At 43.7% G+C, this 26,517-nt stretch overlaps 2 protein-coding genes across 2 annotated transcripts; one reads left to right on the forward strand and one right to left on the reverse strand.

The window, feature by feature from the left end:
* Nucleotides 1-1,558: 1,558 nt before the first annotated feature.
* Nucleotides 1,559-9,956, forward strand: tnfsf10l3 (tumor necrosis factor (ligand) superfamily, member 10 like 3). The gene is made up of 5 exons (XM_030794022.1): nt 1,559-1,807; nt 5,232-5,381; nt 8,262-8,298; nt 8,583-8,675; nt 9,493-9,956. Exons 1-5 carry the CDS (start codon nt 1,559-1,561, stop codon nt 9,954-9,956), a joined length of 993 nt encoding a protein of 330 aa, XP_030649882.1.
* A 2,594-nt stretch (nt 9,957-12,550) lies between these two features.
* LOC115829472 (H(+)/Cl(-) exchange transporter 5) lies at nt 12,551-23,871 on the reverse strand. Its single transcript, XM_030793586.1, has 12 exons — nt 23,771-23,871; nt 22,370-22,527; nt 20,993-21,092; nt 20,076-20,263; nt 19,460-19,582; nt 18,883-19,089; nt 17,954-18,034; nt 17,148-17,693; nt 16,542-16,728; nt 15,693-16,091; nt 15,122-15,338; nt 12,551-14,338 (listed from the first exon to the last, which is right to left on the reverse strand). Exons 1-12 carry the CDS (start codon nt 23,847-23,849, stop codon nt 14,248-14,250), a joined length of 2,376 nt encoding a protein of 791 aa, XP_030649446.1. The 5' UTR covers nt 23,850-23,871; the 3' UTR covers nt 12,551-14,247.
* Between the last annotated feature and the right edge of the window lie 2,646 nt (nt 23,872-26,517).

Consider the following 26,517-nt stretch of genomic DNA (forward strand, 5'->3'; position numbering starts at 1 on the left):
AGCCTTCTATTTCCTCTGCGAGATCCTTATTTAAAACTCTATTTATTCGTTCGGCTTTGCGAGTCCCTTTTAGCGCGACGCGTTGGTTTGTTTGTCCTCGTCTCTTCTTCAGCTGACACACATGACAAGAATGCATTGATTGCTTTGCGAGATTACATTGTGGTTCAGGAAAGCAGACAGATTTACTTAAGCGAATGACTCAGGAGGGGACCTTTTATAATGAACGCTGAGTTTATGCTATGCTTATACCGTAACATTTGAACTTGTATTTGTTTAGGTGATCCTCTTATGATGAGTCGGTTACAGTTATTACTCTCCATGTCAGAGATCACAAGCGTCTGCCCGGACTGATCTGGGTTTGACGTGACTTGCTCGGAGAGGCCCGTGAGCGCTGAACTGTCGTGCTTGGGGTTTGAGTACACAGCCCTGTTGTCCTTCGCACCATGGCTATAATCAGTGTACTTGGAATACAACTTACCAAATTAGCTTGATCACAGAAGAACATTCAGTTTCAGAGCATGGAGTGAGTCAAGAGGGTGAAAATATATGTTATTGATATGATGCATGTATATATATTTTTTCATATAGCCTGGAGCGATGGACGTTTTAACATGTTCAAGATAGGCAGATGGTTTAGATCAGAGTGTCACTTAGAAGTTTAAGGGTTTGCAAAGTGAGAAAAATACGTTAATTATGACATAATGTACGTACTATTTAGCCTTTCAGTGACAGACTTGAGTACACGTGTTCCTGTCACAAAATCCGCGTGAATAAATATGTCTTTTAAAACAGTGGTATTTCATATAAACTGTAAAGCTTATATATTTCTTAAGTATATAAGTATATATATATATATATAACTTCAAACTTATCATGGTACTTCTGGTACTTCAGTTTTGCAATTTTTTTATGCCCATATTGTCCTTAAGATGGTTGGAGTAAACTTACATAAAGCGGTATGCAACCATTATTGACAGTTTGTGAAGACATTATATAATTTTCAGAAATTTTAAATCTGCGCATTAAACTTATGTAAATGTTGTCAGTGAAGAAATTTGACCTCTAACAGTGCACGTTTTTGTAAAGTGGCGAAGCCACGTGAAGCGCTCTCTGTCAGGAATGATGGATAACGATCATTTAATGTGTTTCTATCTTGTTTTAATGGTCGAAATCCGTACTTGGAAAAATGAAATCTATCTTCTGACTGTGTTGATAAAAATGTGCTTGTATCGATAAAAAAGAAAAAGAAAAAGAAAACAGATATTTCCCAAATCCTCAGATTATAACTTTTGAAGGGGTTTAAGATTACTGGCATTACTAGCTCTGGAGAGCCCTTAAAGGCGGTAATGTAATCTGACGCTTTGTGCTTCAAACTCGAGCATCTGCTTTGAAGAGCCTGAGAGAGCCTGAGCGAGCCTGAGACAAAGTCGCGAGGCTCTTGATATGAACTCACGAGCTTTCTTTATCATTCCATCCCCTATGATGACGGCGGGAGCCTTTGTTTCTTAGCGCTGACTCGAAGTTTTTTTGTTTTTTTCCCCCCAAAACATATATAGATATGGATCCTCCACCCACGCCTGAGTGTTTGGAGCAATCATCTGAAAGGAATGCATTGGCATCCGACGGTACCTCTGATTATTTAAGATCTGTTAGTAGTGACGCGGGTTCATACACGATGGTTCAACCAAATAATCGACCAGGAGCTCCCACAAAGTTATGGGTGGCAGTGGGTTTCATCCTTATGATCGTATTCCAAGTCGCTTCTACGACAGGACTTTTCATTTACTTGAACATGACAGCCGCACAGGTAAGTCATCTGTTCATCCTTCGATAACAACAACTTTCTTTCATCACTGATGACAGTTTTGCGCGGCAGCTGCAACTGCGTCTCATCAATCAGATGCGTTTTTATGCAAACTGTTCTTTCAACGCGAAACGTTGCAGCTAGTCTAGGCTACTCATATAATCCCGCTTCCTTCGCTTCATAAGTGCAATCGACAACTGCTTTTAACTATGAACAATTCTTTATAAACCAGTATTTTTCGGGATAGAAAGGCATAGAATGGATACCAAAACTTCATGTTCTGGTTCACTTTTGACATAGTGCTTCAGAGCGATGGTGCGAGCTGCCTGCCGCAGGCGTGTATTGTGTCATCCTAGTGTCATGTTAACTTTCGCTGGCTCCTGTGTCAGCAAAAGCTTGCATGTTAATGTTGTTCAGAGATCTATCTATCTATCTATCTATCTATCTATCTATCTATCTATCTATCTATCTGTCTATCTGTCTGACTGCCTGTCTGTAGGTCTGTCTGTCTGTCTGTGAGCAATGATTTATTTAGCTTTGTTACTCATGGACCACACAAGGGGACAATGAGTGAGGAATATGCGCGTTCACTGATTCACTGGCATAGAACTTTATTATGTTCAAACACACCCTAAAACCACCCAGAGAGGATTCCATTGCAAACGTAGAATTCACTGACTTTGTGAGAAAAGGTCCAGCACTGATCCGCAAACGTAGCCATAGGGAAAGTTGCATAATGTACACATGTAGAAACGACGCACGATATTCAGACGCACGGTTTAACAGGGGGAATAAGGCCAGCCGGAGCATTCTTCATAGTGTACATCATCTCCCGCTTCCACATACAGCTCATATATGCTCGAATTACCCAACGAACCCCGAAAACAATACCTGCATTGTCTTGCTCACTGGTAAAAACGTTTTGAAAAACCTCAGAAGTGATGGAGTGTCAGTGTTCTAGAAACCCACCAGTGAGAACCTGCAAACGCCGGGGTTTAATTACACTAAACGGCATATGATGTTGAGTCCGGTCTCCAGTGTTTTCAGGCTCTTCCAAGCACCAGTGCTGCCGCTTCTCTCTTAACAACGTGACAGCACAACGCATATCATTAAGACGCCGCCTCATTTATCACGGCAGAAATGTTTGTGCCGGCCGTAAAAGCCTCAGAGACAATCTGGTTATCTCTAAAGTGTATTTGACAGTACCTTGGACCAGACCCCTTGAAGGTTATGAAGAATACGTTGCCCTGTGTCAGACACTCGAATGGATAAACAGCGTAAATGCATTCACAGCGTAATTCAACCAGACTCTCCTTGTCTGTTTCAATCAGTGTACTAATTACTGTCTGACCACTGAGGAGCGTCTCTCTCTCTCTCTCTCTCTCTCTCTCTCTCTGTCTCTGTCTCTCTCTCTCTCGTTGGAAACCTCACAGTCTGTGGGTTGAATGCAGTGAATGGGATTAACCCTTTGGACAAAGACATTCTGTAGATTCAGACACCCTGCACAGGGATCTCAGAAGGAAACTGATGGCTGATGACTGTATCATTGCTTTTGAGAACAGGAGATGTTCAGGTATGCCTGTATGCATACTTGTCTTCCGAGGACAAACAGGCTGTTTGTCCAGTAACGAAGGATTTTGGACACTGACAATGATTATAAATGAGTAAACTAAGTATTATTGTAGAGCAGTTGCTACAGCCCAAGAGGGTGAGAAAAAATGTGTTCTTCAAAACATTTTTCAGTGCTGCTTTAAGTACTGCAATTTAAATAAACTGAACCCATTGTGCACCTCACTTCTTATATACGTCATCTGAACTTCTGCATGCTTTTTGAGTGGAATTTCTCAGCAGATCTTGGTCATTTTGCGTGTGTATGTTGTAAGTCTGTGTTTTCTATCTTTTGAAAGTTTACCTTGAGCACGACGCTACATCTGAGACCAAAACATACTTAAGACGCACAAAATATATTTTACTTTTCACAGTTTGAATTTACGTACTACAGCAAAACATGTGTTTATCTTTTCCGTGTTTTGGGCAAGCAGCAGCGCTCTTAAAAAACGTTTTCACATCACCAGCTGTTTTTTAAACTTTACCGAACTTTCATTTCCTTTATTTAAAAATTGAAAGGAAAGACTTCTTCTCTTACAGAGACCTGATCACCACTTTACCACTATACGACACCGTATGACACAATGACATCAAATGACACGGTTACACCATATGACATTAGTATAGTATTGATCCCTCCTTAGGAGTTTGTGTTAACCTCAGTACTCCCAGTGTGGTACTCCTTCATAGCCTGATCGATGGTAAGGTAAACTGTGAAGGGCACTTGTGACACAAGTGATCAGTAAAAAGCACACGCGTGGGCGTATATTTATCGACGGCATGCCCTCTTTAACCTTGTAAAATAAGTCGGACCTTGTAAAATAAATTGTAAAATAATTTGGAGATCATCTCCATGTTAGCTATTGCTACACTGCGTCATTGTTTTCACCGCATTGTCAACGATCTGACGGCTACTTTGTTTAAAGAGAGTTTTAGTCGATTTTTTTCTTTTTTTCCCCCCCACCAGCTCTGTTTTCCAGAACCACATAACAGCACACGCTGTGGATTCGAAAAAAGACGACTGGAGCCTGCGTGTTCTTCACTAAACTCTCAACCCGCCCTTCGCTATCACACAAATATGTTCGACAGTCGAAGGCAGATGAGAGAGGAGAGTTTGGGCTACCAAGCTTGATTACAGCCACATATATCAAGACTTAGTCTGTCAGAACGCAGAAAACAGGCTAATTTAACTAGGTCTGTCTTGCACAGCTAGATGGATTAAAAGACCACATGTGCTGTCCATAGACAGCAATGTCAAGGGCCAAGATTTTTTTTAACAAAAAGCAAGAAAGGGTGTGTTGTGCTCTCAGCTGCGCGGATGTCAGCCAGCCAAGCTGATCAAACTGGCAGGCCTGTATTCAGTGACTCAACTGAGTTAGTCATCCTGGCTATAATGTGTTTCTGATTGAGTTGTTCTTTTTTTTTTTTTTTTTTTTTATTGTTGGGTTTTGGCATGCTGGATGCGGTGTGATGATGAAATTTGATGAGAATTCGACTAATTCAAAAACTGAAGCGCTGCAGTAAATCTGTCTTAAAAAAAAAAAAGACGCAGCGCAGATCCTGGACCCGTCTCACTCTGAGTGAGGTTTATGTTATGTTGTTGTGTCAAATCGTTTAAACCCCCCAGATCCGAGGAAAATATCGAAGAATTTCTGTGAGGAGTATTTTTTTTTGGAGGGAAAATTTTGTTGTCTTAGTATACTGACCACACCTTCCAATGCCCTCTCTGTCTCTGTCTCTGTCTGTGTGTGTGTGTGTGTGGGGGGGGGGGGGTGTCTGTGTGTGTGTGTGTGTGTGTGTGTGGGCATGCGTGTGACAGGCGCGGAGTCAGGGCATGACGGAGGAACTCCGTTGTTTAGGTCTTCTGAATGCTCTGGAGACGGACCAAGAGATTCCAGAAGGTCTGGTCCAGCTGTTCGGGGAGCCATGTATCGAACTGGCAAAGGGGATCAAGTCGTACATCTCCAAGGTGGGTGTTAGCACACAGCCAACAGGGAACATAACTCACAGGTTTATACATACTATGCCATATTTTAAAGCCTCAGTAATTGGAACTTATAGCCGACACTACGTTACCCCCATAAAACTTCATATAGCGGGTATGTCAGTTCGGATAATGAAACAAAAATCCTTAATCACAGTGTAATACAGGGAGCCAGGCGAACAGAGCTCCTCGACTGATGGATAATATGGACAAAATTTTGGATAAAAATAAGAGCTACTGCCTGCCAAGGCAAGCAATAGTTCACCATGATGTCGTGTGGCCGGGCCAATCATATGAAAAGCGTTGATGTGTTTTGCTGTTTTTCAATCCATCCAGTCCTTTCACGCTGAAAGCAGTAAAAGATAAAAAAAGAGAGAAAAGAAACAATCATTTTTTGAGGAGTGTGAGGTAGAGGTTACAGTTGGATTTAAAGATTTGACTGTTCCTTATGCCCGCCCAAAGCTTAGATTACACGTGACTGATTGGTCCCAGCTGGCTCCATCTTGCCCAAGTGTTTTGGAGCTGCCCAAGGTTCAGTGCCAGACCCAACTCATTCGTCATCGTTCCAGACAGAACACGCGTGTGGTATCGTTCGACTGCGTGGGGAAGTGCCTCCCCCCAGGGTCTCTTGGGGGTGCGGTTTTAATTCTAAACCATGACAGTTCACTGCCCATATGTACCTGAACAAGGCGCATAACTCCACGAGGACACAGCCTCTGACGTAGAAAATGGCAACCATTAATCACTCTCTCTAAGTGCTTCAGTAAAATGAGTAAATCTGAATCACTTGTTTGAGCTGAGAAACAGACAGTTAAAAGGTTCCCATCTGTAAAGATTTTGAAGTTCATGATGCACAAGTTTATGGTAACTGCTCCCACCCAAAGTGACCTCGCTTGGAGTCGTGTGCATGGTCAAATCACCTAAATGTAACTTTTTTCGCTGCATGTCATTTGGACCCGTCATCTGGACTCGTTGTCATCTGGACTCGTTGTCATCTGGACTCGTCGTCATCTGGATTCATTGTCCTTTGGACTTACATTTGTTGAGACTCGTGCGTTTCGTTTAATCAGAACGGAGTTCCTTTGTGGAGTGCATCGCCGCAGAACCGCAAAAATCGAACAGACATTCCTGCTCAGACAAGCCAGGGCGACGTGGAGAGAAGTAGGCCATCCCATTTCGCTGGCCAGTCATCAAGTCTCTTCTCCGTATGTCGTGGTGAATAAGTTTAGTATTATATGGGTGTTGGTAGGTTTCTCTGAAGAATCCTATCCCTGTTAGATCTCCAGGCCTAATTTTACTGAGCCCTTGTCTCAGCGCTCTCTTGACCACGGATTTGATCACACGTGGGGCACACATATTTTACACACATAAAGAACAAGACGTCCTAACCCAAAGCAAAATACATCGGAAAAAACCATCTAAATATTTATTGCTACTGTGTGTCATCAGCTTTGGCACAGAACCTGACATTTGCTTTGGCTAAATACAAGTTTGGTTGAGGGTTTTTTTTTTTTTCCCCCACCCCTGAACCCCACGACAGTACACGACGAAAACGACCGAAGCCTCTCCCAGCGAAGTCTCAATTCTGCCGCTGCCATTACACAAATACGCTTGCCAGCCTTGGGAGGAATGGCCTGCCATACCTAACTGCTGCTGCATTTTAAACCCCTTACTCCTTAGAAAGCTTAGAATATATAGTCTTTTCTACAGCAGTTTGTAAGAGGCCTGTATGGCAGATTCAGAGGGATGCAGGCCGTTCCAAGACAGAGGCCTCTAATTTGGTTCCCGTCTCCTGTGTGTCACCATGATTGGTACAACGTGGGGGTAGTTGGGAGGGTGGGTTTGGACGAGAAAAAAAAAAAAAAACCAAAAACCCCGTATGAGAAAGGAGTCATAGAACACTAAGCTGAAGTTTCGGGGGTTTTTTTTGCAGCATTAACATTTTCATAATTGAACGTTGTTACAGACAGGCTGTCATGGTAACAGAGACAAGACAAGGTTAAAGAATAATTTGAGGGTTTAAGGCCGGCGCCAATGAAAACTGTTATGCTTCTAGTTAACATTGCAGTCTCTTAATCAGTCATAAATGAGTGATGATGGTCTTCAGTGTCTTTTCATATCCTCCATTCAGGCTGTATTTAAAAAAAATAATCAGTAGCCCTGCCGTCTTTGGCGCCGCAGAGAAAATGTATGAAATTGAGTGACAGTGTGATCGTTTAGCTTGGCCTGAGGTGAGTGGAAAAATGCAGGTCAGCTCTTTTTAAGGTCAATAAATCAAGAATGGAAAAAAAACCCCCAAAAAAAACCTATTTTCCTTTTTCTTTGCCTCTTGCTGACTTATTGTTTCCATATGAGGGCTTTTTTTTTTTTTGTCAGGAGACAGCTCGTTTTTTTTGTTTTTTTTTTCCCCTCCGTCCTTTTCCTGCGTGCCCTGAATAATGGAAAGTAATCAGAGCGTTTGACACATCCTGCAACATTCAGTCGTGTGGCGTCGTATCAAACCCAACAGGCTGTCAGAACCGTGCAGGCTGATAAGATCCGTCCAGTGTCAGACGGGCTCCGGAGCCAAGCCAGTCTTCACCTCGCCTCTGTTTTTTCTCTCTTCCTTTTCTCCGGTTTCCATTATTCGGTCCCGATGTCATTTAGGAAGACAGACGCAGGAATGATGGGGATTTTTTTTGTTGTTGTTGTTGTTTCTTTTTTGTTTGGTTTTTTTTGAAACGCTGAATCAGCTGACGTGCCGATTTGACTTTCTCCCCTTCCTCCCCCCCGGTTTTTGTCTAGCCAAGTGCCACTGGACTGGAACCCCGGTGTTCTTCTTCTTCGGTATCAATCTTTCTTTTCTTTTCTTCTCTTTTCTTTCAGGTGACAGAAAACATCATTTCAAAACACACCTTCCAAGGTAACCCTAAACCTGTGGGAATCAAATACCTCCATTCTTCTTCTCTCTCTCTCTCTCTCTCTCACTCTCTCTCTCTCACATCTCTCTCTCACACACACCCACACACACTGACACCCTTACATCTCACACCAGCAGAAATGGCTTAAGATTTTGTCTCATGTTCACATATGCTCACACATATTCAAAAAATGTTCACATAACCAGTTCCAGTTGTGACACCTCTAAACCTTCTCTACGATCCAAAACTGACCTCTGACCTCTTCTGCGGTGTGTGTACCTGACAGAGAGAAGGACAGCTCTGCCGCGTACAAAATTACTCACCGCTGGCGTTTCACGACCTTCGGCCCATCTCACCCTGCGAGACAGTGGACTACAGGGTGAGTGTGTGAGTGTGTGTGTGTGTGTGTGTGTGTGTGTGTGTGAGACCTATGTCACTTACATCTGGTTTCGTTACTCTATGACATAGACTTTTTCTGAAAGTCATAGAAGTTCTTCCTCAGATTTCTTTAAAACGTCGACCACTGTCCCTCTCAGAATGATACACTCTCCCACATCTTTAAGTCGCTCAAATACTGAATTGCAGACCTTTCACTAAAACGTCAGTTACCAGTATTAGCGCACTCGTTTAGACTTGTGAGTTTAGTTTAATCAGAGTGCAGTTACCTTGTGAAGTGCATCATAAAGGAACCATAAAAATCTGCCAGACATTCCTGTTCAGACAAGCCAGGACAATGCAGAGAGAAGTAGACTGTTCCAGTTCACTCACCAGTCATCTGGTCTCTCATCTGTATGACTCATCTGTAAGTTTAGTGATATATGGGTGCTGGTAGGTTTCTGTGAATGATCTGATCCCTGTTAGATCTACAGGGTTATAATTTTATTGAGCCATTGTCTCTGTCCTCTCTTGACTACGGATTGGACCACATACAGGCTCATACTGTGCAATAATGAGACGTCCTCACCCAAGTAAAATAAACTGGAAACCATCTAAATGTTTATCACTAATGGAGTAGTAGTAGTTGTGGAAGTATTTTGCTCATTTTAACATGTCCTGAGAACAGCAATATTGGGGCCCATGTGGCGTAAACAGATATTTACAACAAAGAGTGATGTTCTCCCTCAGTCTGTAACGGACATTAAGAAGAGGTTCATAACTGTGTCTTTCGTCGGGGTCTCTTTTCCACCCCCCCCCAGGTCCAATATCAACGACGCCCCAGATGGACCTGCACCAGTCCTGTCGTCACCCGGTCCGTTCCTGGGGGAACCAGAGCTTTGGAACCCACCTGCACAACATGAGCGTGTCGGACGGGCGTCTGCGGATACCCCAGTCGGGACGTTACTACCTGTACGCCCAGGTCTACTTCCGCTACGTCAGCCTCTCCTCTTCCCACGACCAGCAGAACCTCGGTTCGGCCAGCCACCAGGTGGTGCAGTGCGTCTACAAGAAGACGGCCTACGTCCGACCCATTCAGCTTCTGAAGGGCGTGGGGACCAAGTGCTGGGCGCCTGAGAGCGAGAACGCGCTCCACTCCATCTATCAGGGAGGGCTGTTCGAACTGCGCGCCGGCGACGAGATCTTCGTGTCGGTGTCTTCTCCCACGACCGTGCACGCCGAGGACTCGTCCAGCTATTTCGGCGCATTTCGTTTCGATCTGTGAGCGTTTGGAGTTCTGGTGTATGTGAGGGGGGGGGGGGGCAGCGGCGTTCTGCATTGGTTAATAGGGAGAGGAAGTTGCTCTCTGTCCGCAACACCTTTGACATTGGAAGATCCGACTCTTTTTTTTGTTTGTTTTGTAAAAAAAAAAAAAGGGGGGGAGGAACAAAAGAAATGGACTGATTGGACTCGCCGACGCTTCAGCTTGGCGCCGGATCGGTTAAAATGATCCAGATAACTGCTGCTCCGGCCAAGCAAGTCAAATTATACAGGATTAATAGTGATAGATGCCAGACAGAAGGAAACACTTGGTAGAGGGAGGGAGGGAGGTTGCCTTCAGAAAACCGTCCTATCGGCACAAAGGTGTTGAAGTGAGATTTCCTGCCGGAAAGATGTGTTGCAGAACGTTAAGTACGGAAATCTCTGAGACTGAGAGAAGGATGGGAGGGAGGAAGAGGGAAAGCAGAAGGAATGAACTGAGTTCTCCCTGTATATTAGAAAGGATGAGGAATCTAGCCAAACAAACTGATTGTGAAATTTAATCACCCTAAGGGAGAAGACCGTACTGAGGGCCTTGATGTGCCTTTCTTGACTTATGAACGGTTACTTATGAGCCTCGTCTAATTAAAAAAAAACAAAAACAAAAACAAAAACAAACAAATGTGAAGTTGACCTGACAGTCGTTAATTCTGACACCTCTGGCAACCACGGCTCAGAGATTTTGAAGACTTGACCAGGTGGTCCGGCCATGGATGGTCAAATTCTTGATCCCCCCCCCCCCCACTCCCGATTGCGGAAGAAACCGAAGAAACAAAGAATCAGTCACTATTTAAGTCACTATTTAAGAGGTGAGGACAGAAGAAGGAAAGAAGAAGCAGCAGAACTTTCGATCTTCACGGCTGGTTTTGAGGAATGTAAAATATAGACACGGTGGATGTTTTTTTTTTTTTTTTTTTTTCCTCTCTCTCGACTTTTCTGGTGGAGAGGGAAGTTGGCTGTAACATAGAGGACGTGACTGTAGAGTCAATCTATTTGATGTAGCACATTCAGAATATCTCCAGGATGGTTGTTGAGACATTTGCTAGTGGCTTACCAAGTTTAGCATGAAAAGCATTCTGTTGACAGGACGACCAATAAAACGTTTCTTACGACCGGATCTCGATACAAACCGAAGCTTCACAGACCAAACCCTGTAACACTAGGAGCTCGCTGCAGCTATGGTGGTTTGTTACCCTTTCCTCTTGTTTTGTTTTTTTTGTTTTTTTTATGTCTGACTCAGATGTTTTACTGCACATCGAATAAACATTTAACTATACAGAGGAAAAAAATGCTCTTGATGCGTACATGCTGCAACCACTCGCTACCTCATTTCTGTTTCAGAGAACAGAGAAATGTGGTTTTTATAGGGGCCTGTCTCGGACACTTAGCCTTAATGGAATTCGCAATTAGCCCGGCGGGTGTGTCGCTGAGTTTTGTGAGTTTTTTTGTCCATTGAGCCTGTGACCGGTTCTAAGTGAGTCACTTTGGGGGGAGGGGGCAGAATTCTGCTTTGAGAGTGGGAAAAGAGAGAGAGAAACACAGAAGATTAGATTCCATGTAAACCAAATGAACGTAAGTTAAGCCTTTTCAAAAACAAACCCAACTTTTTAAATATCTTTCAGTATCAACTTCCCGGTTCCCCGGTTTGTTCCCGCTGCCCTCTGGAGCAGTGTGCCGTGGTCCTCCTCCAAAAAAGCTTCCGAAGGACGGAAGACAAGGAAATGTTTGTTAGAAAGTGAATATTTGATTACAGAGAGCAGTTACGGGATCATGGTCCAGCTGGAATGCTGGGATCAGCCGTGTACTGGTTAACATGGAAACGAAGATGAGTATGTGCGCGCCCGCACACACACACACACACACACACACACACACACACACACTCAGAAACTCAGACACACAGACACACACACACTCAGACACACGCAGACACAAAGAGACTCAAATAATCACAAAGAGTCACGGTAAGTCTCAGATGGTTGTAATCGATATGTGTTTGTTAATTAATTATTTCATTAATAAATTACTGTGATGTTGTCACATTGATATTTCACACTTTTACATTGATGAAGATGGTACAAAACAAACATAGTTCACTCAAGAAAAAAAAAAAAAAAGAAAAGAAAAATCCCAAAAGATGCATCATAAACAACTGGATTACAGGCAGTCGTAATATATGAACGGCATTACCAAAATAAGAAAAGGAAAAAAAAAAGGTGTTTTTTTGTGTTTTCTGTTTTTAAATATACACTATGCTTATCAGAAATGGAGTGTTCCTTTCCATAGTGTCACCCAGATTTTTTTTTGTCTGTCAGTAACACAGCAAAACAGCGGTGATTTAAGAGATGAGAGAGCTTAAAGCCAACACGCTGAGGGAATGGCAACAGTGGGACTGATTAGGAGGAAAAACACATCTGTAAAGGATCACAGTGCAAACGGGGCCATCAGAAAGTCTTAAACCTTAAAAGTCTTAAAACAATCACAGGCAGTTTTTGCATCGAGTGGAAATTTAAAAAAAAAAAAAAAAAAAAAAAAACCCCAACAAAACTCGGTTTTCGTTTTTCACAATAGCTCTTTCGATCAAATGCTTCTTTCATGCGTAAGACTTAGGGCTTTGCTTCTGAGGGAGTTGCAAAGTGAGGTTCTTAAAAAACCTGGTGAGAAATGTACATGTCGTATAATACATAAACTGTTAATCACAGGAAAACATCTGATACATACAGAGGATGCATAGCTTTGAATTGCTCCACATTTCATGCATTTGTGGCAGATTAAATTGATACAGGCTGCAGTACCTTCAGAAATAAATGTTAAGATGCTGTGCGTAGCAGCGCCCTCTGGTGGCAGACAACAACACTCGGTCAACCCCCACCCGCACCAAAATGCTAGATTTCACCGGGCTCTACAAACAGATCAGTTTGGGAGTTTAAGATTAAAAGGGCTTTGCCTCACATACTCACCGATTTCACAAAATATGAATACAGGAGAAACACTCAGGGAGGAGTATTCAACAAATTTTTTTTTTTTTTTTTTTACAAAAGTGACCATTACAATGTCAATTTTCAAATTACAATTTTCTCTCTCTTCGTGGAACAAAAATTTTGTCATTTGCAAAAAACGGATTCGCAACAGACCAACCTGTACGGAAACAACGACAAATGTCGAGTTGAAGGAATGCCAAGGGAACAAACGTGCCAACGCAGCAGGAGGAACTTGGAAAGATGGATTATTAAATACATATTTCATGACTCTGAACCTCATTTTTGCTTGTTTTCATAACGATTACAAAGCAACCTGGTTATAATCAGACTCTATTTAAATAAGACATGCCTTAAGCGACACTGTAAGTCCAACTGCCAGTAACTGCGATAAAGTGAGAAAATGAGAGATGACACACACATGTTAATAAGTGAAAAGAAGACAGAGTGAATTATTCAGTCTTTAGGCCTAAAAGGGTCTGTGACTGTCTACTTAAGGACTAGCTGGTGCGTTTCTTTAACATGTAGGAGCCGTTTAAAAAGTGCTTGTTTGTAAAGAAGTGAAAATGTGACCGTGTCCCCTTTAAAAAAAAAAAAAAAAAAAAAATTGAGTCTTCTCAATTGCTACAATGGTTTATGGTTTATGCCCTTAGGTTAAGAGAGAGCTTATAATATCTTTACCAATGCATGTCCCAAAGACACACACACACACACTCACACTCACACACACACACGCTTCCTTCCATAATATCGTCCATAATACATACTGTAATAGGACCCAGACCACAATTCCAGTGGAAACCGTGGATGTGATTTTCCTCATTTTGCAGGATTTACGGAATGAATTTTACGGACGGGACAACACTGAACATGTCATGATTGTAAGAGATTTAGTGTCTGTGTTTCCATTTAAAAAAGGAAAAAAAAAAAAAAAATGAACAGCTCGATTTGTCAAATGTTGGAGTTCTGCAAAATCTTGGCTTGACCCCAGACCCAACCTGGAGATTCATCTGCACAGGGAGGTGCAATAATTGTCCTGCCAGACAACAACAACAAAAAAAAAAAAGGAAAAAAAATTGTAGTCTAAAAGCCATGGCTAGGTGCTACAAAATGGCCACCGCCACCACCACGGTGTGGAGTGGACTCTTTCCCAGCGATGAAAGTACCGTGGTACAAAAACGCTCCGCCAGCCAGTTCGTCCTGGGAAGATCCCCTCTGGTAACAGGTAGCTTCGCTCAGACCAGGCTGACGCGCGTCGGACCGTGCTAACAAAGAGGGTCAGTTGAAGAGGATGGAGTCGGGGTCGCGGTTGGCCATCTGAGCCATGTGTTTGAGAATGTCTTTCTTTGTGATGATGCCCAGCAAACGGCTGAAAGGGCAGAGAGAGAGAGAGAGAGAGCGAGAGCACAGAGGAGTGAAGGTAAAATTTTGGATCAACAATAGCATCAAAAAAAAAAAAAAAAAGCAGCACACTAACTTAGCATGTACACCAGGGAGCTAGCATGCACAGAATACCAAGTAACTAGTTAACATTATGGCACTGTGTTCCAACAGTAACAGCCCTCGAGTTGCTAGGCACCAGCTAATTCAGAGACTCTTCCACTCACACTTGCTAACTCAGAGATAATTCCACCTACTTATCTTTAAAGAGAGACAAACACCCTCAGGATGCTATATATTTAGCTAGCCTGTCCATGGATAAGTTCCTGATTTATCGCTGTCCATTACAGAACACATGTCTCTCATCTACAGAAACAGAAAACAGATGTTTTCTTGCATATAGAGCCAACAAATAAATTTTCAGCATAGTTGACTCATCAGACCTTCACAGAAACTCTTTGATGCTCCAAAGTGCCACTTCACACTTGGCTAATATAGTTAATATATGCTACAGGCAAACTGATAGAAGCACTCAGAGATAGTGCACCTAGCATGCTAATATGCTAGCTATTTTAGTAACATTGTACCGTGTTATAGGTACTAACTAGGTATCCCCATAAGTAGAACATATGTTAACTGCTTTGTTAATGGTAAGTTTGTTAAATCCTTGACTATGGCTAAATTCAAGAGTCATAATCAGCTAACTTAACAAGCTATTTGTGTCGCCGTCGCGTAGGATGCTAACGGTTAAGTTACACTAGCGGTTTTTTACCCGTTGTGCGTGACCAGACACTGGCGCAGGCCGAGCTTGCGGAAGATATCGACGACGATGTCCATGGCGGTGTGGTCGGTGACGGTGAAGGGGCTGAGGTCCATTATGCCGCGCAGCTTCAGCGGCGGAGGGCTGGTGGGGGGCTGTGGCGGAGTGTACTCGGTGAAGAAGATCTTCGACGTGCTGACGACACCTTCTTGGCGCTGTCGTGCATTTTCTGAGGGATTAAGGGGGGACGGGGGGTGGGGGGGGAATTCATAAATTTGTTGCCAGACAAGAGGTATTTTAGTTGGCTGAGCGTATCAAAAGGCTTGCTATTGTGAGAGAAAAAGCCAATTTTCAGACAGACAGTCTGTTCCTTAAGATGGTCCTGAACACCTTCCAAAGTTTTGAAAAAATTACACCAAATTACGTTATGCAAATTCTCATTAAGCATGTTTGTCACGTGAAGTTGTTTTGATGCTCCACTCAAATGGCCCTTGGTTACAACGAAGCTTTGCTGTTCTGGAAATATTCATTTTAACAACGGCTAACAGTTTAATCTTTTCCGTGGCTCTGTGGTTTCACTCACCGATGGAGATGACCAGGTCCCGGCGCAGCACGAAACCCACCAGTCTCTGGGACTCGTGCGACACCACCACAGGAAAGCCGCTGTAGGAGGTGTCGGCGATGAGGGTCTCCACCTCCTCCACGCTCATGCCATCCTGAGTGAGGACCGACAGCGGCGGGTCGCTACGGCGTGGCCGCATCACGTCCATGGCCAGCGTCTTGTGGCTGAACTCCTCTTTGGGCTCCAGGAAAGGGTACCCGTTGAGGCGGATATGGGCCTCATAGATCCCCTCCCGCCCCAGGGCGTCTGCCACCCACTTACTGGTCATGGTGGCCGCCATCAGGGGTACAATGTACTCCAGTCCACCGGTCAGCTCGAACATGATGACCACCAGGGAGACGGTCATTCGAGTTACGCCGCCTTGGAGGAGAAAGGGTGAGAAAGACAGGGGGAAAAAAGAGACATCAATACTCCATCTTACTAAGTTAATCTTCATTAAAAAAAAAGGCAATTACTGATGCATCTGGCGACCTTGAGGAGCTTGAGAGAACCATTGCTGTAATTGTTTGACAGCACAGAACTTAACAGTTCTTCTGGGTTCCAAGTTGACTATTGTAAATGGCTGTAATAGAAAGAACCTCTCAGATTTCCCTTGACTTCTTCTTCTTCCAATTACAATTTTGTCCATTTATCAGACACCCTTATCCACAGCAACTTACAACCAGTACTATCTATGTCAGGGGTCAGACACCTCTGGAGCAACTATTAGGGTTCAGCGCCTTGCTCAATGGTGCATCAGCAGTGAGCTGTCACGCCTTGGAGTTTGAACTCACAAGCTTGCACTGCTTGAACTCTCGACGTCTCTCTTACCTAAGCAGGCTGCGGCCCCCACCATGGCGTACAGCCCCGGTGTGATGCAGTCTGCGCCCGCGGAGCACCAGCTTCTGAATATGACCCAGTCGTGGTTGTAGTATGCCAACTGCTCCATGCCCACTCCTAGCAGCCTGCCCGCGATCGCGCCCACTGCCATACTGGGAATAAACAGACCCGAGGGCACCTACAGAGGCATGAGGGGATGAGGAGGTGTTAAAGAATGACACTCACTGTTTCCGTGCGCTGTTTCTCTGGCACAGTATGGAACCACTCTGTCCTGTGTTCTCCTTGATCTATTTTTCTTGTGTGTGTGTCTTTGTGTGAACATGTTTTTCAGCGTGTGAAATCTAATCGTAAAAAAATCCATCTTCAAAGCATTTCGTAGTTTCACAGTTCTTACGTTTTTTTTGGCAAAATACCAAACAACAGTTATTGGTTTTGAAAAAAAAAAAAAGAAGAGCATTTTCAAAATACCTAGTAAAACCGTAGCTCTAAATGGTTTGTAGATACTGGGTTTTTACAAAACGGCATAAGTATTTGTTGGGACATATTTGCCTGCCTCCCTGCCAAAAGATTACCCACGACAACAAACATTTTTCCTACCTTCATGCCAAAGGTTACCACGGTGATAAGCATCTTGAAAATCAAAGCGAGGGCCAGCTGCCACATGGCAGTGTACACGTCGTGTCCGGCCGGCCTATCGGGGAGAGCGTTGCTGCTGCTCTTGGCAGCGGTGGCGTTTTCGTAATTGCACAGCTGCGAAGAGTCGAGCAGGCCGCAGTCGTTGAAGAGTTCAGAGATCAGTTCACTGGTGCTCATCCGCGTGTAGCTGTTGGGGAACGCCAGGATGGCCGTCACCGCGGTAACCATGAGAACTTCCAAGACGGGGTAGTGCCCGAGGCGCGTTGTCTTGCGGCGGCGGCACCAGGCGATGTTGGCGCGGATGAAGAAGGCACCCCAGATGCCACCGAAGATGCCCAGCAAAATAAAGGGCACCAGCTCGACGAGGTGCCAAGGCGTGTGGAACTCCACGTAAAACAGCACCAGGCGACTGTTCCCGAACGGATTGATGGAACGGAGCGTGAAGGCCGCGACCAGAGCGGCGAAGAACGAACGCCAAAGCGTCTTCAGAGGGAAATAGTAACTCACCTAACAGAGGAAGACAGGGTAAGTCTACAGTCAGTGACTGTCCTGTTTTTAAAGGCTGACATCTGTTAAAACAGGAACGCCGAAACAAACACTCGTTCTCTTAACACAATTACGAGTGCTTATTTTTAGGCAAAAGTCTCAATATCTACTTGTTCTGCAGTTAAAACTTTGTCTGAGTGCCATTAGGAATCAAACAGAATGGGTTGTTCAGTGCAGAGTGCTAACGATGCTGAAGAGTTTTCGCATTGTGAGGTCTGTACCTCCTCCAGACTGAAGAGCACCCCTCCAATAGGAGCACCGAAAGCAACAGACACACCAACAGCTGCTGCAGCCGACAACACCTGAAAGAGAGAGAGAGAAAGAGAGAGGGAGGGAGAAAGAGAGAGAGAGAAAGAGTGACACAGAGAGAGAGAGAGAGTGACAGGGAGGAGGAGAGACACAGAACCAGTGAGAAGATGCAAGAGAAAGGGTGGGAGAGAGAAAAGAGAGAGACTGTTATTCATTATAATAATGACAAAACTGAGGCAAACAACAGGTATGTGCGGTCATGCGGTTTCATGATGTCTTCTCTGGGATGAGATGACATCCGGCTGAGGTCAGACACTGATATCCCGGGTGATGTCATGGAAACGGTGACACGTGAGGACGAGCTCTTTGGAATGTGTTAAGTGAAAACAGAACACCACACTAGACACAGGCTCCACTCTACTGTGCCCTGACACCGTTAACACCCCAAAAAAACTGTTCGCGGCGTGTCAGGAGATGATGCAATCCATGAAAGAGAGAGAGAGGACAATTCTTGTCAAGTTCAAGACAGGACAACAACACGGTCGTTTCTCCACACCGTTGTCTTCTCCTCCCTCCCATTAGCTCTTTGACTGCAGGAACCTGCCAATGCGTGATGTATGTTTTTGTAACCCAATCCTGTCTCTGTTCCTATTCATCCCACAGGTCTATTCTTTGTCTTTTTTTGTCTTTTTCTTCCTTTCATTTGCTGCATGCTAGCACCCAATCTGACCAAACACTGAACCCACTAACGACAGTGTATCCTTGGCTCCAGTCTCATATCCCTTTTGGCGGTGACGTCAGTTTTAATTTTGGATTCAATACGGTTTCATACAATTTCAGGAGGCAGGACTTGGTGGACGGGGGGGGGGGGGGGAGGATTTTAGAAATCCCCTACGCTCACCTCTCGTCTCTTGGCTTCGTTCTTGCGGTACTTAGTGAAGAGGTGGCAAAGGATGTTGCCGCAGCAACAGGCGACGTGAACCAGTGGCCCCTCTTTGCCCAGGCTGAGGCCGGAGGACACGGCCAACACCAGAGTGATGGTCTTAATGATCAACGTCCACTTCCCCAGGTATCCACGGATTATAAATCCACTCAGGATGGTTTTAATCTGAAGGATTAGGTTCAGAGACACAATGTTAAATGACAGTAACTAACATTTGCTGCTATCAGCATAATTCGGTAGGAAAGTCTGACAAACCAGGATCTGGTTCTGGGTTACACAGTGTGCAAATTTGTCACAGTTTCGTGAAATTCTTTCCACCTTCCCCTCTCAGTAAGAATGAGCTGAATAACATTCAGTCGCTCCTGCAACTCAGCTGCGCAGCAAAAGCAACACACTCTCTGTGTTAAGAAACTAACCACAGACCTACATAGCCATATGTATTGTTCAGAAATAAAAAAAAGAAATGTAGTGTCAGGGGAGAAAGACACCCTTGGTTTGTGGCTCGTGTCTTTTAAGGAAGCGTGTCCTTCCTCACCTCTGGAATTCCAGATCCGCAGGCGTAGGGGGCAAAGGCTCTCACCAGAGTTACAGCCAGAAAAGCAAAGAGCAGAGCCCAGCACACATACATCAGATAATTCATGATGTAGGCAAAGGGGCCCTGCCGCACACAGACACACACACACGCGCACACACACACACACAGAGAGACAGAGAGAGAGAGATTAGATATTTTTGTAAATGTGTAAAATATGGGTGAATAAATGTAAATGTATTAAACATAAACGTGTAAATGTAAGTGATTAAAATAAACGTGTTTTGTCGGCTCATCATGAAGAGGACCTGGGGCAGATGATTTCAGTGTTATTAATCATATCAGGTCGGGGGAACGTGACGCGACTTGCGACAGCCGCTCAAATGTTTGCGTGATGCGCCTGCCCGGCTGTTTCAACAGCCCGTGTGACGTAACGGCCGCTCGTCTGTTTCACGCTTCCGAAAAACACAGTATTAAACTTTTAGGACCGTCTTTGACACTAGGACGCACCGCGGCAACAAAAACAAGTTGCATCAATGTTTTGAGCAGACAATAATGATGGTGATAACGATGATGATGATGATGATGATGATGATGACGACGACGGGCAGGCTCGTACCTCGTTGGTGCCGATCATTAACTCGGCCCAGCTCTTCCAGTCGGGGCACTTGTCCCTCTCCTGGAAGGTGGTCTCGTTGGAAGTCCAGCAGCAGTGCTCGTGGTTGAACCAGAAGCCTCTCAGACACACTCCCTCCTTCAGATCGGTCATCCAGTGAGCAGAGATGTCTATTCCTCCAGCCAGGGCGCCTAAAACAGGGACAGCAGGAGGTCAATCGACGCCTAAAGCGCAGCGTTTACCCACACAGAGATTAGGGATATTCAAATCCAGTCCTGAAGGGCAGAAGTTATCATGGGTTTGTTTTCCTGGTCATCTCTCAGGCTTATTATTACCTATGTATAATGGCCAAATAACACAACAGTGTTTGTTTGATGTGAAAACAAATGGGGGATACCACCCACCAGAACTGGATCAGGCCACACCTGTACTAGGGCCATAGTTTCTCTGTTTATCTTAGACCAAATATTTTAATAGTACTTCTCTCTTTTAAAAAAAAAAAAAAAAGACAAAGAAGATTTCTCAAGTATCAAAGACAGATACAGTAAGTGAGAATAAAACTTTTAAAGTTAGCGGCTTTTAGCAGTCTCACTGTTTTGTTTATACATCTATCCCCATTATTTACTACTATCTGCATAATCGTTTGCCAGAGCATTTGACCTCTTGAGTCTTTCAGTCAGATAACTTACAATGGAACGTCGGCACCAATTAACAGCTTATTGAAGCCGCTCTTAAAATTAGGGCCTATCAGTAAAAGTGTATATGCACAGTGGTACTGTGTGATACCACATTATAGACGACGATGGGCTGATTCTGAAAACGTCTATAGAGAACATACAGTGAATATGGCAATATGGCATGGCAGTGCAGTGCAGTGCAGTGCAGTGCAGTGCAGTGCAGGGGTTAAAGTGAATGCCAACCTGACATGAGTCCAACCAGCAGCATGAGAAGCCAGCCTGAGAAAGCATCACTGATACTCTTCACCAGCGCCCAGGTCGACTCTTTACTCTGACTGGCAATCTGTTCACAAAGAGAGAGAGACAGGGAGAGAGAAAGAGAGAGAGGGTTGAGGGAGAGAGGGGGGGAGAGAGAGAGAGAAAGAGAGATGAGAGCCCTGACCCAGAGCAGGGACACAATGGGAATGATAATCCTTCAGCTACTTTTCTGAGGTCAGTTGTGATGTCACAATAGCTGATCCTGGATAAAATAAATAAATAAATAAATAAATAAATAGATAAATAAAGATAATGTCTTGTGTAACATGAGGGCCCTGTAGCTTTTCTTCACAATTCTCTTTGCCGAATTCCTGTTGATCCTCGCCACAGGGGTTCATCTGAATTCTCACTGCATCACTTTACCCTAATGACCCACTTAAGGGGGGGGTAACGAGGACACCGACGCGGGACGTCGACTACGGCGACCGCCTTCTTTTGTTTAAGGAGTGCTCTCGAACTGTGCAAGTGCCTGCATTCTTCGGCTGAGCAGGGCCGGTCAAAACAAAACGCGGCAGGACTCTGACCCTCATTAAGCAAACTGTAATAACCCAGAGTTATGTGAAAGGTTGTGATTACACAGAACAGAACAGAGGCGGAGTTTCCAGATACAGGGTTATGGGACGGAAAAGGGTGACATGGGGCAACGAGAAAAGGCCCATGGAGAATGTGTCATGAGATTATGGTTTCTTTTAATTGTGTTTTATTGTGGTGGAGGAGAGGTTGACAGTGGGTGTTCCATCCTTGGATGACATCCTTTAAGGTGGAACACATAAGAAAATTCTAGGGATTCTAAGCAGAAGACTCTAGAGATTCTAAGGGCATTCTGAGGAGCTAAATGGAATACTGGAAGTCAGAGCCTGATTAGTCATGTTGTTTATGTGTGAGTCATATATCTAACACTACTGGTCTAACGAAATGAACAACAAAGTCCTAACGTTTCAAAAACTTCTGAGTAGTCTTCCACATATTTAACTTGGAAAAATGATGCAAACTCTCTCCCGTGACCAAAACAAACAGACATTACAGACTAAATTCCTCATGAGGTTACAGCACTTTCTTCAGTTAATGTGAAAAGAGATCCCAAACTGCTCTGTGGGTCTCAAGACACCGGACTGTATGAGAGGCTGGGCGGGTTTCGCCAATACAATGTGATGAGTCAGGGACAGCGATACCTCAGCTGATTCAAATGAGAATTTTCCAGTTCATACTGGTTCCCATGAAAAAGGTCTCTCACCGCTCCTATCCTCTCGTTCATTTTATTTTATTCGCTGGGGGGGTGGGATGGGGTGAGGGGGGAATCACCTCTCTGTGACGGTCGCGATCTTTGGATTTTTCCCGGACCCAGTCGATGGTGTTGAAGTCCTCGTACGTGCCAACGCCTGGCACCGGCTCCTCCAGCAGGTCCATCAATTTGGGCACCCCATTCTGCCCGCCCCCTCCCCCACTGTACACATAACCACCTGGATTTGGGGGGGGGGGGGGGGGGTTAGAGAAACATGAGGACAAATTCATCAGAGACAACAACGAAATTCAGTTATACAGTAATGAATGAAATAGCAATAATTACAAAAAGACATAAGTGCAGCGAGGCTTCCAAAGAAATGTTTAAAATTGTTTTGTTTTTTTAAACAGGAAACTAGAGACTGGGGCAATGTTTTCAGCAAACATAAAAAATACATTAAAAAAAACATAAAAAAAACTAGAAAACCATAAAAAATAATCATAAAAACAATAATAATTTAATGAGCTGCTGGCAAAAAAAAACCTCAACAAAAATATCACTTATTCAAATCCACGGTAGAGACAGTGGCTTTGATCTGCTTTAAAACCACCAGTAGACTTGTCCTAATCAGTGGTTAAGCCATTCAGTCAAACTGCAGACTGTAAAAGTGTATAGTGCAGTTTAATATTAAAAGGGCCGTCACACACACTGTCACGGCATCAGGAAACATGTGACCATGGTCTACTCATTTCCCAACCGATCAGCTTTGTAATTACACTTTAAATCCAACAGCCTGTCACAAGATTTTAGCAGAACGAAGATTACACATTTAAAAAAAAAAACTGCTGTGTCAAACGCTGAGAATGACATGTTGAAATCTGAACTTGAGCAGTAAAATAAACCAAACAAACAAAAAAAAAAAACCAAAGGCCAAGTTTTGGAGCTGGGGGTGTGGGTGTACAATCACTATGCTTAGCCACTGATTCAAAACAAACTGTGGGTGGTACACGGAAACCGCCATCCTCAGAAATCTTAAACCTCAAGTCAAAAATATAAAACCAAAGCCAGAAACAACCCTCAGGGTTAGACTTTGATCTCTGCTGTTAAAAGCATCTGTAAGGGCTTACATCAGCTCTCTGTGACAGTAAATACCTCAGTTATGACCTCAGCTATTTCTCACAAGTAACCAGATCCATACACCATGCATATTTTTTCATCATAACTCATATCATATTTAAAAAAACAAACAAAAAACACAACAACAACAGTGAGGAAAAGAAAACTGCAGAATCGTGCTACCATATGTTTCTGAGGACTAAGCAACTATCAACACGCAGACATAAAATAATGAGAACCAGTGAGTGGGAAAAAAAAAATTAATAAGATGGATGGGGTGCATAGTTGGTATTAAACCTGTGTGCTTATAACGGGGGCCTATCACCGTTGCATTAAACACCGTTTTAGGCCAGCTGAGCTCATACCTGAGTTGTAGTCGCGATCTAACGGAGGCACATCATCTGTGCTGGAAAAGTCCAGCGTGGCTCCGGCAATTTCCACCATATCCTCATCGCTCGTGCCACTCTGCATGCTGTTGAAGCTCTCGCTGCAGTAGCCCGTATTGTCCATCCTGGCTACAGACAAACAGGGACAGATGACATAGCCGTTCCCATACGTGTTTCGACTATAAAGGCTTATTTAGTATCCGCCCTATTAATAATAGATGTATAAATAACTAGTTCCAAATATATATGCAGTATTAACGAACGATGTTACAACCAGATGATGGGCAGGGACAGATTTGTCACATCAACCGGCCCACGTCGGCCAAATGATGACGTACTTAAAGAGGATACTAGTAAACGATGCTGACTCTTTTGAACAGTCAGTATTACGATTTAAATCAGTTATTTTATGAATATTCTTAATGTGAGTACACTGACGAGGAAACGAAGTCAGCAGGTGCTTTTCTGGGAGATTTTGCCACTCTGATGCAAGGTACGCAGCAAATTACGTACACCAGTGAGTCTTACGATACATTCAGGTTATCTGGAATTGCCGTACTTAGCCTGGAGGGTTCGAGTGAGGACATGGCAACTGAACAATTCTCCGAATAATTATGAAAACTAATAAACTGCATTGCGTGTACTGCTTCGACTTCAGAACCTCTTGAATACGCTGAATTTATATTAAAAAACTTTATTCCAAGCGTCTATGGTTCCGAAAGAACTTCACTGTGCCGCAATTATTGCTACCCGAACTGAATACGGCTCTAGCTAGAAAAGCCGGATTGTCCGTTGTCAGTAGCGAGCGATAATAGTGAGCTTGGTAGGGTGCCGTTAGTCAGCTAAACTTGGTCACTAAATTGGCAACTTGACACAGTATCCAAGATATAGCAGTAAACCAGCTACACGTAACATAAACTACATAACAGCTCGGTACAACAGATCTGCCTTAGTGACACGAAAAAAATGACTTCAGCAACACGAATAATTTCAGAAAGTTTGGCAGCTTACATTAGCAAGTTAGCTAGCTTGTTATAAAGCAGGTTAACGTTATCCGAATTTGCTAAATAGGTCAACAGCTAGCTTAGTGGCAATTCCCCTCGTTTGAGGTTTTTTTTTAAATAATAGAACTTCGCTGGTAATAATTTACAATCAGTGAAAATATGCCGACATAGACAATTAAGAGGGTTTCACTTATTATTTTTGGAGGAAAAAAAAAACATCTTACCACGGACTGTTTTGATCCAACTCCAGTCTGAATTCCAGTCATTTCCTGTTAGATCAGACATGGATAGATGATCCAAGAAGCTGGTTTGAGGTTGCAAAGTCGCTATCTATAAAAAAGTACTCGGCAATTGATTAACACTTGCATTCAGCCTGTTTGCTGCAATAACACACAAACTCAGTATACACTTTCATATGGCAGCTCGCAGAATGACTAGATAGATCTCTCCGGTTTGGCAGACGTTAAGATGAAGCATATATGCGTATATATGCATGTAGTGTTCATATTGTGGCCCTTCTTTGTTATCATCAAGATTTTGTACCTAGCGTGTCTGTACGTGAATGTTACGACAGACATCAAAAGTTAATTGAAATTTTAGAATGTGTATATATTCTACAGGATACTCGAAACATTATAAAGTCCTTAAGGAGGGTGATGGACACTTCGTTGAGCAGCCCGGTATTACCCTCTAGTGGTGAAGACCGCCAGTTACATCTTTTCCCCTGAAATATAGGCTACCTATAGGTATAAGAAACACAGGGTCTGAGAAACTCTCGACAAATTTGTGATTTTTATGTCATTGGCTGCATGTTGGTCAGACGTTCAGTTAAGAGAGTTTTAATTATAGTTTCTGTTATATTTGCAGAGATTTGTTATTTTATCAGTGCGCATTCTTGTATTTTATTTGCAGTTATCGTGAATTGGAACAATAACAAGCAACCCATCCAAACGTGGTATATTTAGGAACTAGCGAGAAGTTCATGGGCACATCAGAGGATCGCGCTGTCCTTGCCCCGAACAGTCAAGTTGTACTTTAGACCACTAGCTACACAGAAGTTGGCCAAATTCTCTGTCACCTTACTGGCTACTGGCCAGTCATGGGGGAGACCTTGTGTTTCGAATTACGAAAAAAAGCGATTTCCATTACAAATACAGTCTTTGCCCTTTACGACTGAGCTGGCTTAATGTAACCAAAATGAAATCATGACCTGTGGCCTCGATAGGAGGAATTTAAAATAAAGATACGCCAGTTACGTAAGCTTCACATGGAGCTGTGTTAATAATGTTACACAGGTCATGATACCAAACTGATGTGTCTGTTCATTTACATCTGACAAACGGTTGTAGATATAAACTAGTGTAGTCTGAAGTCCCCCCCCCCCCCCTCTCTCTCTCTCTCTCTCTCTCTCTCTCTCTCTCTCTCTCTCTCTCTCTCTCTCTCATTTGTTGTCATAGCAAACAAAACCAGAGAATGCTACAAGGCATCATGCTACAGGGTAGAGGTTTTGCTGGGGAACAATGACACTGTGATCAAGTACAGCCTGCAATCTGATCAATTCAGGTCAAGACATACACAGAAACACAAGCACACACACACACACACACACACACACACACACACACTTAACAGAGAGTATAACCGAGGGTCACGGATGGTCTTGCTGCAAATGAGGCCTTGACAGGGGAAATCTCGGATGGTTCAGACTAAGTATGACGACAC

Source organism: Chanos chanos, chromosome 16, assembly GCF_902362185.1.
Source record: "Chanos chanos chromosome 16, fChaCha1.1, whole genome shotgun sequence".
NCBI classification, from domain to species: Eukaryota; Metazoa; Chordata; class Actinopteri; order Gonorynchiformes; family Chanidae; genus Chanos; species Chanos chanos.